The sequence below is a fragment of the Trachurus japonicus genome, chromosome 22 (assembly GCF_045865225.1).
Source record: "Trachurus japonicus isolate A0001 chromosome 22, Traja_1.0".
Lineage (NCBI taxonomy): Eukaryota > Metazoa > Chordata > Actinopteri > Carangiformes > Carangidae > Trachurus > Trachurus japonicus.
Window position 1 is genome coordinate 8,215,343 of NC_140928.1, and position 16,501 is coordinate 8,231,843.

Here is a 16,501-nt window from a genome sequence, read left to right on the forward strand (position 1 = left end):
TAGCCTATATTATTATTAGAATGAACTTGACACAGCTCTTATGTGACTGTAGGTGAGTAAACAGTGAAAAACCACAATGTTTAACTGCATTTTGCTTCTGTAAATCCATCATGCATGTGAAGGCAATCTGAATCCTTCACAGTAACAGCAGACTCTGCCACTAACAATGAAAGCTAATATGTAAAGAAAGGCAATTACAGCATCTGAATACAATGCATAACTTGTGCCTAATGACTGCAGGTTATAAATGGCATCAAATAACAGAGTCTGATCTGAGCAGACACACATATTGTATTCGTTGTGCGGCTGAGGTGATTTCTCACTGATAGACACATTAACACACTCATTGCACAAAGAATATGCAGCTGCAAGGCTGAGACGCATCAGATGCAAATTCTTGCACACATGTTTCCGTCACATCGATGGTTTTCATCGAGGCGAGGAACCGAAGTGACAGACTTCCATTCCACACCACCACGCCACACACAGGGACTCATCGAGTGATAGACTGACGCCTGCATGCGGGGGACTGTGCCGGCAAAGAACCACATTAACCGCTTCAAGACACAACATACTGCAGGCTGAGCTTCGTGATGATGTATAGAAATGTCTTGTCATGGCGGAGGCTGTGCCTTGCTCCAGCTGTCACTTTGTCACAGTCGGAGGACAAGTCCGTACAGATGTGTCTCAGGCTGCCTTCTACAACCTTTATGCATTAAAGCCGCGGTTCTGACTCAAAGAGCTCTGAGCTAATGTTCTCCACCTGACTACACACAGTAAAATTACAATTTATACTCCCTATTCAAAGCGGCTAAAAGAAAGTGCCTTGGAGGAGTGAGGATCGGGGAATGCCAGAATTGTGAGCAGTTTAGTAATGAACAAAGGTAGCTCAAGTGAGAAATGCTAATCGTAAAGTGAAATGGCTGTGCCCTCTGTTGGTTATTACCAAACTCACTTTTTTGCTTCACATTTTTAATTCTTTCTTCCTCTTTTCCCCCCGATCAGATGAGACAGAGTATGAGTACAGCGGCAGTGAGGAGGAGGACGAAGAAAGAGACATGGGTGAACCGAGGTCAGCATCCTCACAAATGTCAAAAAAAAAGAAAAAATCCTGAAAAACATTTCTGTCTTCGTCACATCATCACCCGTCGTCTCATTGGTTCTCTTCCCCAGTTCCATCATCAACATCCCCGGGGAGTCGACCCTGAGGCGGGACTTCCTGCGCCTCCAGCTGGCCAATAAGGAGCGCTCGGAGGCACAGCGACGGCAGCAGCTGGAGCAGCAGCAGAACGAGGAGCACAAGCGTTTGCTGTTGGCTGAGAGACAGAAACGCATCGAGGAGCAGAAGGAGCAGAGGAGGCGGCTGGAGGAGGTAAACAGGACGAGGTCAAACCGTGACCTCTGACCACTGTCGGACAGCTTATGTAGAAAACTTACATAATTACATACAGGACATTCTCAGCGTGGAGAACACAAATTTGCCTCGATAGGATCAGTCATTAGTCACAGAGAAGCAACAGAGGTCAATTTGAAAATAACTATGATGTGATTCAACCGCTCTCAATAATACTTTCACACGCCACAAGCCAATGGAAGCGCTCGGTTCGTCTCTCCATGTTGTTGACTGTGAGACACTTTAACACCCATTTGCAAACATAATGTGTCCCAGTTCTGGCTGTTCAAACTAAAAAAAAAAACACTGCATTCACCATTTGGGAGAGAAAGAGACACACACTCACACACACACACACACACATATTCAGCTGCTCCCCAGTGTCCCGCTCTTAGTTCCAGAGAGCAGGCTTACAGAAGGAAATCCTTAGCCCATAATCTGTGCGCTCTCTCTGGGTTCCCACCAGGGTTTGCCTCCCCAACGCACGGCTAAGCGCCATGACTCGACTCAACTAACATGACCCCTCCACTCAGGGCTGGGAGTGTGCCTTTAATGTCAATGCATACAAATATGAACGCATGTAAATATTGATTATTATGTTGTATTACGATTCCTTCCTTTATTGATAGAAAAAAAAGGCCGGACTTGTTGTGGAGGGTAAAAAGATAATCAGATGAGCTCACATATGAAAGATTTAACGTTTCTACAAGGATCTGCTGAGACTTGTTTTGACTTGATTTCTTAATTTGTGTTGAAACGGACAACTCAGCGTGTGCGCCCCACGCCTGAATCTTCTTGTGCTTCTGTTCTTCTGACAGCAGCAACAGCGGGAACGTGAGCTGAGGAAGCAGCACGAGAGGGATCAGAGGAGACGATATGAGGAAATGGAGCAGCTCCGCAGAGAGGAGGAGAGGAGGCATGCAGAGAGAGAGCAGGTTTGTGCATTTGCAAAAAAACAACAACAAAAAAACACATATATAGTCCAGCAGTTTGGCGCTACAGAAAATCTGCACCATGGTGATGAGTCATGTCCAAAATCCCTCATTCCCCCTCAAACTCTGTTGGTTTCTGTCTCCTCCTCTGGCTTCCTGAGTCACTCTGTTTTTAACTTGTCTCCTTAAATTACCTCAGGGACGTGCTTTTCTAATGTTTTTTTTTTTTTTTTTTCTCGGGATTTTCAGCTTCAGATGCAAAGAACTTGGACATTTTTAATCTGATGATACAGTTACGCAACAGTATGCTTTATTTATCTCAGCCCATGGTCCCGTCCCCATTGGTTGTGAGGTCACTTTCCTTTTCTTTTTTTTTTCTTTTTTTTGCTCCTGGATCTTGCAGGCGAAGAATTTAAACACTGCGTCCCCATTTCTATCTGATTATGGTCTACAGTATCTGAGTGTCTTCTTGTCAGCCATATCCCTATCAGTTAGCTTGAAGCAAAGAAACTGACACCATGAATTTAAAACAATACTGACCCAGATGTGAAAGTAATGAATATTGCAAGAGATGACTCATGTGAAGCTGTTGCCATATTTCATGATAATATATATGGTACATTAGATATATAATGGAGCAAAAAAACATTATATTAGCATTAGTCTTTTTCATTTAATCAACAAATTCCTTTCCAGCTCAGTGCACAGTGTATTTTTATGCAGATGAAAGATAAGGAATCAGCTGACTCTGTCTCAGCTGGCAGACTGTAGGAACACATTTCTTCCTCCTCGTCTATTTTAGACTCTTTGTTTACTTTCTCTTTGAATATTTTCCTTCTTTCAAGCAATGCCGCTTTATTCTCAGGCTCCTTCCCTGTGTCGACTCCTGCACTTATTAGTTCAAATTAGGCGTCATAATGTCGAGACTATGGGCTCCTCCCACTGAGATTGAGTTATTTGGAAAGCAAAGATTTGGATGATCTGAAGGTCAGAAACTGTTGTAGCCTCAGAGGTTTCAGTGTCATCATGGGTCTTGTTTGTTTCTCAAGCTGAGGCCAGTTGCTATTTCGAGGATTTCTACTCTTGATTCTGCTCTCGTGTGCAGTTCGATTGTTCTGTATCTTTACTGCTTTCTTTCCTTTTGTCCTCTCAGTGAACTGAACTACTGTTCTGGTGTGTGAGTGTGTGTTTTTTGTCTCTCCTGCTCTTCTTTATCACTCTGTTGCTCTGTGTTCTCTCCCCTGCTTTACAAGTGTTTTAGAAATATATCCTCAAACCTCCCTCTTCTCCCTCTGTCTCTTTGTCATTTTCCCTTTGTAATATATTACAATAGTTGGCGAATACGAATCTTCTCCAGCTCATCTGGCTCCTGACTCTCATCTTCTCTCCTCATTCACAGCCACCTCGGGAGATTATCGTCTCTATTTCTCCTTCTATCTCTGTCTCTCGCTCTCTTGTGTTTGGATGCTCAGATTTCCTGATTTTTTTTCTCTCTCCCTCTCTCAATCTATTTCTGTGTCCTTGTGTCGACATGCTGCTCAGGAGTATATCCGTAGACAGCTGGAAGAAGAGCAGAGGCAGTTAGAGATTCTCCAGCAGCAGCTACTACAGGAGCAGGCATTACTGCTGGTAACCACGGCCCTCCCATGTGCTACTATACCGCTCCCCATCTGTGCTGTGTGGCCCCCCCCACCCCATCCCCACTGCATGCACCCAAGTGGCAGCTGTGCCGAGGAGCTCGCTGCGAGGGAATTCACAGTCTCGAGTCGCTCGGCACTCCTAGTGATAGATTTGAGAAAAGAAAAAGAAAGCTGAAACACTGAGTTGCTTATCTGTAGTGCTTGTGTTAAAGGGATAGTTCACACAAAATTGAAAATTCACTCATCATCTACTCACCCTCATGTCAACTAAGGGCTGGGAGAAGTTTCAGAGTTATCCGTGGCTTCTCTGAGTTACAGGGGGTCTCGGCGTAGCAGTGCATCTCCATATAATGGTTGTGAATGGATACCAACTGTCTTCGTAACAAAAAGACACACCAAAAAACATCCAAATACCTCCATGCTGCTCGTATGTACAGTAATGTCCGTCTTGTATTGAAGCCCCGAAATGCGAAATTGTCCCGAAAAAAATTAAATAAGTCTATATGGAAGCTCCTCTTCCCAGTTCGTACAAATTTGACAAACCGGGAAGAGGAGCTTCGAGAAGCTTCCGCTACAAAACAAGCTTGAAATATAGACTTATTTAATTTTTTTCGGGACAATTTCACATTTCGGGGCTTCAATACAAGACGGACATTACATACGAGCAGCATGGAGGTATTTGGATGTTTTTTGGTGTGTCTTTTTGTTACGAAGACAGTTGGTATCCATTTGCAACCGTTATATGGACATGCACTGCTACGCCGAGACCCCCTGTAACTCAGAGAAGCCACGGAGGATTCTGAAACTTCTCCCAGCCCTTAGTCGACATGAGGGTGAGTAGAGTAGAGTGTAGAGTGAAATTTCAATTTTGGGTGAACTATCCCTTTAAATGTATTCAGATCGCTGATTGCATGTACGGAACCGTTAAGTTGGCTTGGTCTCAAAAGATTCCCCAGAGGGAGCAGGGAAAAAGCTGTATTGTTGGCCCCAATCATGCAGGCCCGCACACAAAGTGAGAACCTCCAAGAGAAAATAGGACATGGTTGTTTTCCCAGAGAGAGTTTCTCTCAAGTGCCCTGCTAGTCTCGTCTAGGGCAACAGCTTTGTGCTTTATTAGTGCGAGGCATACCACAGGAAGTCTTTGTGCATCTTTTTATAATGAAATGTATCCAGCTTGCAGAAATAGCTTTTGAAATCCAGCCCATACAAAACTCCACAGGCCACAGGAATGACTCCAGACAAACAACTCCAGGGATGTGTTGCGTCTCAACAATAGTGCTCCCATCCGCCTCCTCCGACCCCCTTTCCCTTCATACTGTCAACAACCCCTCCTCCTGGTTCCTCCCCCCCTCCTCCTCCTCCCTCTCCTCAAGCCTTATGTCTGGTATCATCTCATGTCCGGCCGTCATCAGGCTTGTAATTGTGATTGTGAAACGTGATTGTGTTCATCTTTTCCACCTGTCACTGTTTGTGTTTTGTGTTTTGATCTGTGAGAGGGAGATGTAGTATTGGCAAATAAACAAAACCGAACACTAGAGCGATAATGTCAGTTTAATTTATGAAGGCATGTTGTCATAAATACCATGAATTGTTTTGCAACTACTAATTTTCTCCCCACCGATCATTAAAGGTCCCATCTTTTCCACTTTTTCCACAGTGTTGATATCCATAACATTTGGTTTTTTTAAATTCTAAAAACATCTCATTGTAGTTTTACATGTTCTCTCTGAGGCTTGTCTGTGTACTGTCGATGTAGTAACAACAGGATAAACCAATCAGGAGAGACGCTCATGGTCTCTCCTCTGATCGGTTGACTGTTTTCTGGGTGATTGAATAAAAAGAAAATTGGATTTGGGACCTTTAATGGGTTGAAAGTTTCATATTACCTCACCTGTTTTGGTGTTGATGTGTTACTCACTACTGTACCTCCCCTTCCTTATCCCCTTTTCCTCTCCTTGTTATCCTTCTTCCTCCTTTTTTTCCATCCCTCATTTCCTCTCTCTTCTCCGTACCTGTCTCTCATCTCTCGCTCCAGGAGTACAAGCGTAAGCAGATCGAGGAGCAGCGGCAGGCGGAGCGGCTACAGCGGCAGCTGCAGCAGGAGAGAGCCTACCTGGTGTCTCTACAACAGCAGCAGCAGCAGCAACAGCAGCAGCAGCAGCAGGAGGGAAGGCAAGCAGAGAAGAAACAGCTTTACCACTACAAAGATGTCATCAATCCTAATGACAAGCCTGCCTGGGCTAAAGAGGTAAGTCCCCAATGTGCATGACACAGGAAAACATGCGTGTAAATCTGAAAATGTTTTTTTTTTTCTTTGACAAGCAAAGGCAAACTCCCTGTGTACTGTTCATTACACCCAGCGGCCTTTTTGTCTTATTAATATCTTACTCGACAGGTCGCACCGCAAGCAGCCATCCTGTAAAATCAAAGGGTGGACGATCCCACTTCAGGAGATCATTTTTAGAGTCTGCATATCCACAAGTTTCCAAACGTGATCTATGGTCAAAACCGGAAGCCGGTTTTGCATTTCCGGTGGAATTGTACGTTTACGTTTCCATGGTTTTCAGTCATTGTCATTGACGCATTAACGCTGGCTTTTAACACGGATGTCAGTTTGTGTGATATCCATTAGGGCTGGGATGATATGCTTTTCTCCCGATTTGATTCTTCTTCGATTTTTTGGATGGCGATTCGATTTAAATTGCGATTCTATGATATTGGCAATTCTCTCGATTTTTTAGTCTGCATTTTTAATATTTATCTGCACACAAATACTGTAGGAGCCTATAAATACTCCACATACTCCAAGTGAACTTAAACCCTTTACAGAACATGAACTCTCTGTATGTAAAAAAGGCTAACAAATGCACATTGCACAATATTTAAAAATAAATAAATCAATTTTTGAAAAAAAAAAATCGATTTAAAAATCGTCAAAAAAGATATTGCGATATTTATGTGAATCGATTTTTTCTCCCACCCCTAATATCCATTGTTAAAAGCTGCTGTGATGATCCATGCGTTTTACAGATTTTCATTGAAAAAAAAATAAAAATCCATGCATTTACCGCAACTACCGAAACCATGAAAACGTAAACATAAAATTCCACCGGAAGAGCAAAACCGGCTTATGTTTTTGACGTTCAGAAAAAGGTGGATAGGAAGAACGCTGCTGCTTTGATGCCATGATGTCAGCTTAGTGTGTGTTTGTTATTATGTGTCTTTGTTGTGTTGCTTACCCTCCTGTGACTCTGACTCCTAGGTCCCGAAGCAGCAGCATGCTCACGGTAACCCGCCCCACCCCCAACTCCGACATCACCAGTCATTCAACCAACCGGCTTCATCCCCCGCCTCTCACGGCGGCCAGCCCAGAGCTCAGGCTCCTAGGCGATCCCCGTCCCACGGCGCCCAGCTCCTCTCCACCCACCTCCCCCATATCCGTATTTCACTAGATCCCGGGGAACCCCTAGATCCGGGGCTGAAGAAGGAGATAAGTCAGCAGGTCAGAGAGTTGAGGGCTCAGAAGCTCAGTCAGAGGGGTCGCAGCCCAGGGCCCGTCAAGGAACAGAACCAGGCTGCTGGTCCAGGACCCAGCAAGGGCCCGAGTAAGAACCATAAAGAGCTTTCTAGCCAGGAACCAGTCAACCAGACCAAACCAGCGGCCAACCGTTATCCTCAGGGGCCCGGTAATCAGAAAGAGAAGCCTAGAGAGAGGCCGCTGTCTGTCCCCAATCAGGCAGCCATTCAGGGTCTGTTGTCTCCAGATTTACAGCTTAAGGCCCCTCAAGCTCGTGCTCAATCCCCAGGACAGGTCCAGAAACCCCAGTCCGGATCAAACCACGTTTCCAGCCCTCCGGTCAAACTGGTTAGTGGTTATACTCGCGCAAGGTCCCACTCACCCTGCTGTAGAATAGATGTAGATATAGAACTCGATTGCAAGGACTCGTGGCCGATGGACCTGAGGGCGGCTGTCAGCCACGATAGCCTTCTCGCGCCCTCGGACTCGGAAGCCACGGTTGTAGACCCGACTAACCCCTTCTCTCAGTCGTTGCCTGAAAGCGTTCTCCACGCTGCCCTACCTAGAAGAGGCTCCTACTCACCCACCTTCAACACTGGCTATCTTCTCCAGGTCCCTCAGAGCGGCCGCTTCCCTTTATCTCCCTCTCATAATGATAGAAGCCGTGAGAATCTTGGGCAGAATCCAATTCGAGGTAGCTCCTCTCAGTGTGACCTCAGTGCTTCTGCCTCAGGAGATGTGTTCAATCAGAATTTGGGTGACATTCGTAAGATGAAATATCACTCCTCTGAACACTTAATGTGTAGCAGCTCTCCAGTCTCTCCCATCCCTTGGTTGAACCTCTCTCCTCGCAACTCTTCTCCAGTTCCATGCTCATGCTCCCCAACAAGCCCAGGCCAATTGTCCCCCTTCACCTTATCCCCTCCATTTTCCCCTGAAAACCTTGGATCTTCTCCACCTTCCCGCATCCACTTTCTTTCCCCCATTTACCTCAGCAACTCACTGGCCTCTACTCCTCACTGCTCCCCGTACAGCTCTCCCTTCGGATCCCAGACCCTGACCGTCCCATGCATCCCATCTGTGGGAAGGTAGCGCTCGGTCTTTCTCCAGAGCACATGTATATAATAACACACACACACAAACACATACACACACACACACTGATTTGTACTTCTATACTTGATTTAAATGATGCATTACAGAAGCACTAACTCTACCCATTACAAAGTTAAAATGCCAACCCTGTAAATTTATTTTGAATTTGGCCGCACACACTTTTCAGAAATATTCAAACACTATTCAAATCAGTCTCCACAAACAGACAGAAGTACAAGGGCATGCTGTACACACACATACATGCATACACACACATGCTGTATGTAAGATCTGTAAATATATTTAGATTTATCTCAGTAAAGCTGGATCTGTTGGTTTTTATGCTTAATCTAATGGGACTGACATCCAGAGGGGAGATGCCAATATGTAAAGACCATCTAATATCACCCTGACTCATGTGTAGCATAGTTAAAATGGTTTTCTATGGAGTTTTTCCTCGGTTGATGCGAGGGTCTAAGAGCAGAGGATGTTGTTATGATGCCATGTAAAGCCCTTTGAGACAAACTGTTATACTATACAACTAAAATTACAAATAAAATTGCCTGTCCTTGCCTTAACCACGGCCCTGTTACAACCCCCACGCCCTGTTAGCCCCCATTGACGCCCCTATCACCCCCATGCCCCAATATGCACCTTGGCCAGCTCACTTCTCGACTCAGTGGTGTCTATGTCATCAGGGAAACCTTCCCCGACCAGCTTCCCTTTTAGGTCAGTCAACCAGTTAATCAAATCCCAGCTTGGTGATGGGTGCAGGCCAAGTGGTGGTGGTGGTGGTGGTGGTGAGAACCTTCTTAACAAAACAAAAACCCTCTGGATCCCCAGTGGATGGCCCCTTGTCCTCCATACTCCTCTCCATCTTCATCTTCTGTGTGATTTCTAAGCGTAGATGCAGCTGTGGTTTATTATTATTAACTTCTTTCAACGCTCTGATTTTGTCTTTTTAGAATCTCTACAATAGCAGAAAGAGCTTTTGGGTGGTTTGGATTTGAGCAGCACTACCCAAAAGGTTTTTCTTCCTCTAAACGGGATCTTCTAATAGTCATTTCTCTATCTCTTGTAGGTCAGTTGACGTTTGTGCTAACCTCGATTGCGTACTGCCTCCACAGATCAAACTCCACTTTGATCACAGCAGCGCTTCCCCTTATAACCAGATGTTTCTTTTATCATTGGTTCTTTGTTCTTTGTTCCTCTCATGGGAACCGTTAACAAAGTATTTGGGAACTTTTCTGCCGCCGTAGACGTTATAGTAGTTGACTCCCTCGCAGGTAACTAACAACGATGTGAGGAATGACACAGTATGGCATAGTTGTTCTGACCCAAGTCATAATCTTAAATAATCCTACTAGATTACGAGCTAATGCGGAATTACAGAAAGCCTCCAAAGGGGTGGGGGGGGGATAGCTCTCACTGCACATGCATGTTTTACCTGGGGGCTATTGACACTATGCCCTGCTGAGCCATGACTCAACCCTCCACAGACCGTTGAGTAGATTGTTTTGAGTGGAAAGTGTGATTCGGGGGCAGCTCGGAGCATTCCTCGGAGCCTCGTCTCCCTGCACGGCAGATAATCTGATAATCTGATTACTCCGGCAAGAGGAGCTTTCTGCCTTCCTCGTACACAGATATTCCATGTGTGTGTTGGCGTTGCTTGCGACCAAAAGTTGGTGGCAACAGTCAGCAGCTAAAACATGTAACTGGTTGAACGTGATTTTGTATGTGCGCCGCGCAGTGCACACATACTCTCCCTTTGCAGGTACTCAAATCCGTGATTTTGGTTTGAATGCGGTGTCTGCTAAAGGAGATTAGGGATAATTCTTGACCTTTCCCCACAGCCATCAGACATTCTTACTCCTCGACTGTTATGTGGGACATAGGGGGGAAGCAACATACATAAACAGATGGGGAGGGAGAGACAAAGAAGATAATTTATTGACAGATGGTAGAAGACAAAAAAGTTGGCACCAGAACCATGCTTCACTGGAAACCTAAACCTGTTTACTATTTGAGATTCTGGTTTGACATGGTTTTCTTTGGAAGTCTGTGGGAGATACGGTTTTGCAAGACTTCCGACAGGTTCCACCAAAACAACACAACACAATTAATAACCTGAACTTAATTGGCATCTAAATTACACCTAATGTGAACTCCGTGTTGAAAGCATGCTCATTCCTGACACGTCAATGAACATTCAGTGAAAGTCCGTTGCTACTTTCCACACCATGGTTGTTTTCCCACAGAGCCGAGCGATGTTAAAACTGTCTGGTGGCTCGTGCCAATGCTTGGGGCGAGGGTGTGGATGCTACCTGCAGTCGTAGACCGTCTGTGTGTGTGTGTGTGCATGCGTGTGTGTGCGTGTGGAGTGCCGAGCTGTGAGTGACGGTGGTTTGTGACCTGTACCCAGGTGGAGGAGCGATCTAAACTGAACAGACAGAGCTCCCCGGCGCTGCAGCACAAAGTGTCCAACCGCATCTCCGACCCCTCCCTCCCTCCCCGCTCCGAGTCCTTCAGCAGCGGGGGCATGCAGCCCGCCCGCACCCCACCCATCCACCGCTCCATCGAACCACAGGTGTGTGCGCGTGTTCGCATGTGTGTGGAAAAAACAGAGGCGTGTGAAAGTTCCTCTTGACTTCCAGCGAAGCTCCTCACTACCTGTGCCTTTGTTTTTAGAGTTTATCTCTATCAGTCAACATCTCATGTTTTCTCTCCCTCCTCTCTGCCCTTCCTGTTTTCTTTCCCTGTCTCGCTCTCTCTATCTTGTCTCATATTTTTCCATTGTCCATTTTCATCTTATCATTAATCTCCAAAACTCTTACTTTCTTGCTGCTATGCCTTCTTTTCTCTTCCTCTATACTTTATCTCTTGCTGCCTCCATCTTTACCTTCTTTCTCCAACCAACTGGCTCTCTCCATACTTCTCCTTCATAATCCTCTTCTCCTATTTCCTCTCTCCAAACCATGTATCATCAAACTCTGCTCCACCTTTCTCTTCCTCCTTTATTCCCTCTTTCCCCCACACCCTTCTCCAACTCGTACCCTTCATATCGTCCTCTTCCTCTTCCTCTCCCCCCACCCCCGGCTCCACAGATGGCTCACCTGGTTCCAGTGAAGACACACTCCAGCTCCATGTCCGGCTCTCAGTCTCTGCAGGACCAAACGGGCTCGGCGCTGAGCGAGGCCGTCAGTGTGGGATCCCCCAGGCCTGAGATGCCGCGGCAGAACTCAGACCCCACTTCTGATACCCCCGGGCCCCCGATGCGCATCACCGGCAGAGAGGAACGGGATCGGGAACGGGACAGAGACAGGGACCGGGACAGGACGGCCTGGCTGAGAGAGGAGGACATGCCGCCAAAGGTGAGACAATCATAACTGGAGAAAATGAATTCACCAATCATGTCTCTAAGTCAGTTATAAAAACATACAGCTGGCTGGAAAAGCAAAGAGTCATCAGTCACAGTTCACTTAGTTTCTCCCATTTGTTTGGTTAGAATTGACTGGAGCTTTGATGTACAATGTAACACACAATGTTATCCTCTCCAGTCCAGTGAGGTAACTGAAATGATGTTGAAATTACAGTGAAAAGGCTTAGCTTCAAGGATTATATCAGCTTCTGCAGAATTGCTAAAAAAAAAAAAAAAGCTGCTAGGCTTAAGCTGTTGACTTAGAAATATAAACATGACTTGAAATGATTCACTTGTACACCATCATTTTCACCAGACCATTTCACTTTTCCAAACCAGGGCGTTGTCACACTAGTTGTCACAAAATAATTTATTGTTACCATGAATCAGATGTGTCTGAGTGGTATTTTGTTGTTTGTTATGTAACAGTTAAATACTGTAATGGCATGGATCCAAATCTGAACTTGCTTAGGGAGTTATACAGCCAAGCTGCTCTGGCAGTGGTGAACCCTCTGTTATTGTGTGTGTGTTTGTACATGTCCAGGTCCCACAGAGGACCACTTCCATCTCCCCAGCCCTGGTCAGGAAGAATTCGCCTAACGGAGGAGTGGGTCTGGGCCCTCGCACTGGTTCTCAACTCATACGGGCCAGGTAAAGCTCAAAGCATCACTGAAAACCTCATTATTATAGCCTCAATGTATCTATAGCAGTGCTTCCCAACCTTTTTTGGCTCATGACCTCATTTTAACATCACAAATTTCTGGCGACCCGCGCGGTCACGTGACTGCACATAATCGCAGGGTTGCCAGAAATTTGTGATTTGCCGTCAATCAAGATGCGCCAGCTCAGATATTTTTATATGCTGCATTTTATTTGAACTCGATTTATATTCGAGAAAGTGAAAGTATAGAATACAATTGTTTTTGTGTTTTTAATCATTTAGTCATTTTTTAACAAATTATTATTCTATCATTAATTTTTTCTATCAATTACTAGACATTTCAGGCAACCCCATTTGAATTCTAGGCGTCCCCACGTGGGGCCCCGGCCCAAAGGTTGAGAAACACTGATCTATAGCTTCTTTATGCAAATAATTGTTTGATAGAAAATAATAACTTTATGTATAAAGCGCCTTTCAAAAACAAGTGACAAGGTGCTATACAACAGAAATAAAACATATCAAATGCAACTGCCTGTAATAAAATGAAATGTTTTAATTTATAAAAAAAAAAAAAAATCTAAAATGACTATACAGGATAAAGCCATGCTACTTTTACAAAGCAGAATTAATTGATTACAGAAATTCAAATTGCATCAATATTGCATAGAATTTGCAGATGATCTATAAATGCAGCACCATTCTACACTGTATCATATCTGATTCATATGATTTGATTGTAAAGAATTAAAAATGAGAAATGATTGGAAATATTTTCGCCTGTTGCAGTAACCCAGACCTGCGGCGCTCAGAGCTCTCTCTGGATGCCATGCTGCAAAGAACCTCCTCCAACTCCTCATCTTCCTCCTCCCCTTCATCTCAGGGAGGCTCAGCCGAGAGGAGAGGTAACACACTCTCACAGACCCACAAAAGCACTCTCACTCACACACACACACACACACACACACATGCACCTTTCCCCTTGCGTGCAAAACAATTAAAAACTCTTCACAGGCTTTTGGAGTTTTTGTGCAAAATACCGACAGTGAACCACGCAAATAATCCACATACGGCGGCATGGCTTCGGCGTGTTTCAGAGGCGATCAGCGGGACATAGTCGGTCGCAGTTCTGCTCTGATCAACCTGTCTGATGTGCCCTGTTGCTCTCAGCCTCCAGAGAGACGGAAGAAGAGAGGAAATGAGAGAGGGAGATAAAAAGAGGGGTGTAGAGGGATGTGTCAAACACCAGGCCAGAGGGATATCTAAGCTATGCATGGATCTCCCCCTGACAAACGCATAAATAGACGCAGCAGTATGGAGGGATGGGTAGGCCTTGGTGTTTGATTAGTGTTGACAGTAAATATGCAGAAAATGTAAAAGCCGAGACACATATATTTCCATAATTGGATAAGAAAACCTAATCCACACATTCAATGTGATTTCATCAAAAAACACAAATACTTGTACAGAACAGGAGACATATAAATTAAAAAACACATTTTAATTGATCTTTTTTTCGTTTTTGGGTGGTTATCTACACTTTGTAGGTTGTGTAATTACTATGTTGTTCTGATAGGTCAAACCAAGCAGGAAGGATCCCCTCCAGGAGCCAATCAGGAGGCAAAGTCCAAACAGGAGGAAGGCCGTGAATCGGCCCGACCCAGCAGACCTGCAGTGAGTTCACACAACCACAGACACTGATACAGACACTTTGACTTTCATCACAGACAGTCTCCTCTCTGGGAATCTTCTAGATCTCTTCTGCTATTCATCTGCACCTGTCTTGCTCTCTTTCTTTCTTTGCCTCCCCTTCTCGCTCTCTCTCTTTCTCCTTTTTCATTCTTCAGAGCTATAGGAAAGCCATAGATGAGGTTAGTGGCACTCGAGTCCCCTTTCTTTTATCCCGATTTTACCTTTTTTGCCTCGAATCTTCAGAGTTTCCCCTCTTTTTTACCCCTGGCATGGTGGAGTTAGTCCAGATTCACAAGTCGACAACGTTTTTTTTAGCTTTGAAATACCAGGGTGTGATGGCGATTTGGCAGTGCATGTGTGCTTCTACACACATACCTGAGAGAGCGTATGTGGACGCGTGCTTGTGCAGGTTTGCGTGTATGAATGAATGCATGTGTCGTGCGTGCGTGCGTGCGTGCGTGCGAGTGTGCGTGAGAGCGCCTGAAACCTGAACTGCCAAGCACCTGAACAGTCTCTAAATCTCCTTTCCTGTTTCTCTGTTGTCACGGTTACTGGTCAGGAGGAGCTGGTAAGCCCGCCGTGTATGACGGTCCTCCTCCCAACCCAACCCAACCCACCCCCCCCACCCCCCTCCCAACCTCCGTCTGCATGAATTGGCCTGATCCATCAGCTGGTTTGAATGGGGAAGGGAGGAACCACGGGCCAGTTGGCATGGGGATGTTTGGTAGACGGCGGGGTGCAGGTTGATGCTGCACTCCAGTAGTGACGATCTGCTTCTCTCTCTTTTCTTCTTATGACTTGCGTTCCTAGAATAAATATTTGAAACGAAATAAAAGAGCTCATCTGTGATCACTCTTTGTTTTTATTTTTAACGTCGCTAAACTGGAAAAAGAAGTGATCTCAGATAAGCCCTCCTGTTCCAGGAAGCCTGCATCTGTCTCTACAGGCCCAGATGTTTGTGTGACAACAAATCAGTCCTTTTGTCATGATGCTGATGGTTTGTCCCTCTCTCTGCCCCGCTCTGCTCCCCTTGTTTGTGATCTGGTCTCTTGTTGTTCTGATGATACACATCTGAATGACTTTGCTTGTTTTTCCCTCTCCTGTCCCTCTTCATAGGACCTAAGTGCATTGGCGAAGGAACTCAGAGAACTGAGGGTGGAGGAAGGCAGCAGACCTCCAGTCAAGGTTTGATGACATTTTCTAATAATGATTAGTGTGAGCAGATACTGTCTGTGTATTTACTTGACAGTAATAGAGAAGGTTAATATAAGACTGTGGTCGTTCCAGTCCTAGCCTGCAAATAGAATCGCTGAGAATAACAACACAATAACAATCCATCATCGTCTTCATTATAATTTTATTTTTGACACGTGTTTGCACCAAACACAACTCAAACACAATTTCAAAACCGCTCTCATCTTTGAATTCTGCTCCAGTGAGCTGCAGCAGCATTTAAGAACATATTGAACTCCCTTTGCAAAGTGATCTCTGATAAAAAGTCAAACACAGATAAAAGTCAAACACAGAGCTCGGCCCAGTGATTCTGTACAATCTTACAATGCACAGAGTGAGATCTGACGTCCCCTCTGGAGTTTTCTTTCTAACTACAGTTGTGTTCACACATTCACTGCTGCGATGTCGGAGGCTGGAAAATGAAGCCAACACAGAAACACCAACATTTGCGCTTCCTGCCATGTTAAAATGTCCAACTTTACAGCACTAATAAACATGTTTACAGCCTGTACAGGAAATGGTTTTAGTCTCTACAGTATGGTTACATTCTGCTTTGATTGACATTTGGGTGAGGATACACCGGCCATAAGCAGACGTACAGCAAAGTCTCGGTTTGACATGCACCCCTCATTTTTTCCCATTATTGTATAAACCAGGCATTTGGCACCATCAGGTACTACAGGTAGCAAGATGCTCTTTAGAAACCTATGGGTGACATAACAGAGGCTACACAGTTGAATGCATGTCCTTCCTTCTAAAACAGTAAAACAGTCGTGTCATCTAGCTTACACTCTTTTTCTCTTCTCTTCTCTTCTCTTCTCTTCTCTTCTCTTCTCTTCTCTTCTCTTCTCTTCTCTTCTCTTCTCTTCTCTTCTCTTCTCTTCTCTTCTCTTCTCTTCTCTTCTCTTCTCTTCTCTTCTCTC

General features: G+C 45.0%; 1 protein-coding gene across 6 annotated transcripts in view; it reads left to right on the forward strand.

The window, feature by feature from the left end:
* The window catches only part of LOC146963411 (traf2 and NCK-interacting protein kinase-like), a 61,666-nt gene that overhangs the window by 35,865 nt on the left and 9,300 nt on the right, over positions 1-16,501 (forward strand). For 2 of the 6 annotated variants that reach the window (XM_085766683.1, XM_085766686.1), the window contains exons 11-22: positions 1,006-1,072; positions 1,174-1,372; positions 2,212-2,328; positions 3,868-3,954; positions 6,001-6,213; positions 7,228-7,830; positions 11,000-11,164; positions 11,682-11,948; positions 12,540-12,646; positions 13,443-13,558; positions 14,230-14,327; positions 15,462-15,530. In XM_085766683.1, the coding sequence (XP_085622809.1) occupies positions 1,006-1,072; positions 1,174-1,372; positions 2,212-2,328; positions 3,868-3,954; positions 6,001-6,213; positions 7,228-7,830; positions 11,000-11,164; positions 11,682-11,948; positions 12,540-12,646; positions 13,443-13,558; positions 14,230-14,327; positions 15,462-15,530 (2,108 nt within the window). The remainder of the gene's footprint in view (positions 1-1,005; positions 1,073-1,173; positions 1,373-2,211; positions 2,329-3,867; positions 3,955-6,000; positions 6,214-7,227; positions 7,831-10,999; positions 11,165-11,681; positions 11,949-12,539; positions 12,647-13,442; positions 13,559-14,229; positions 14,328-15,461; positions 15,531-16,501) is intronic. The other 4 variants (XM_085766688.1, XM_085766689.1, XM_085766685.1 and 1 more) reach the window with 3 other exon arrangements.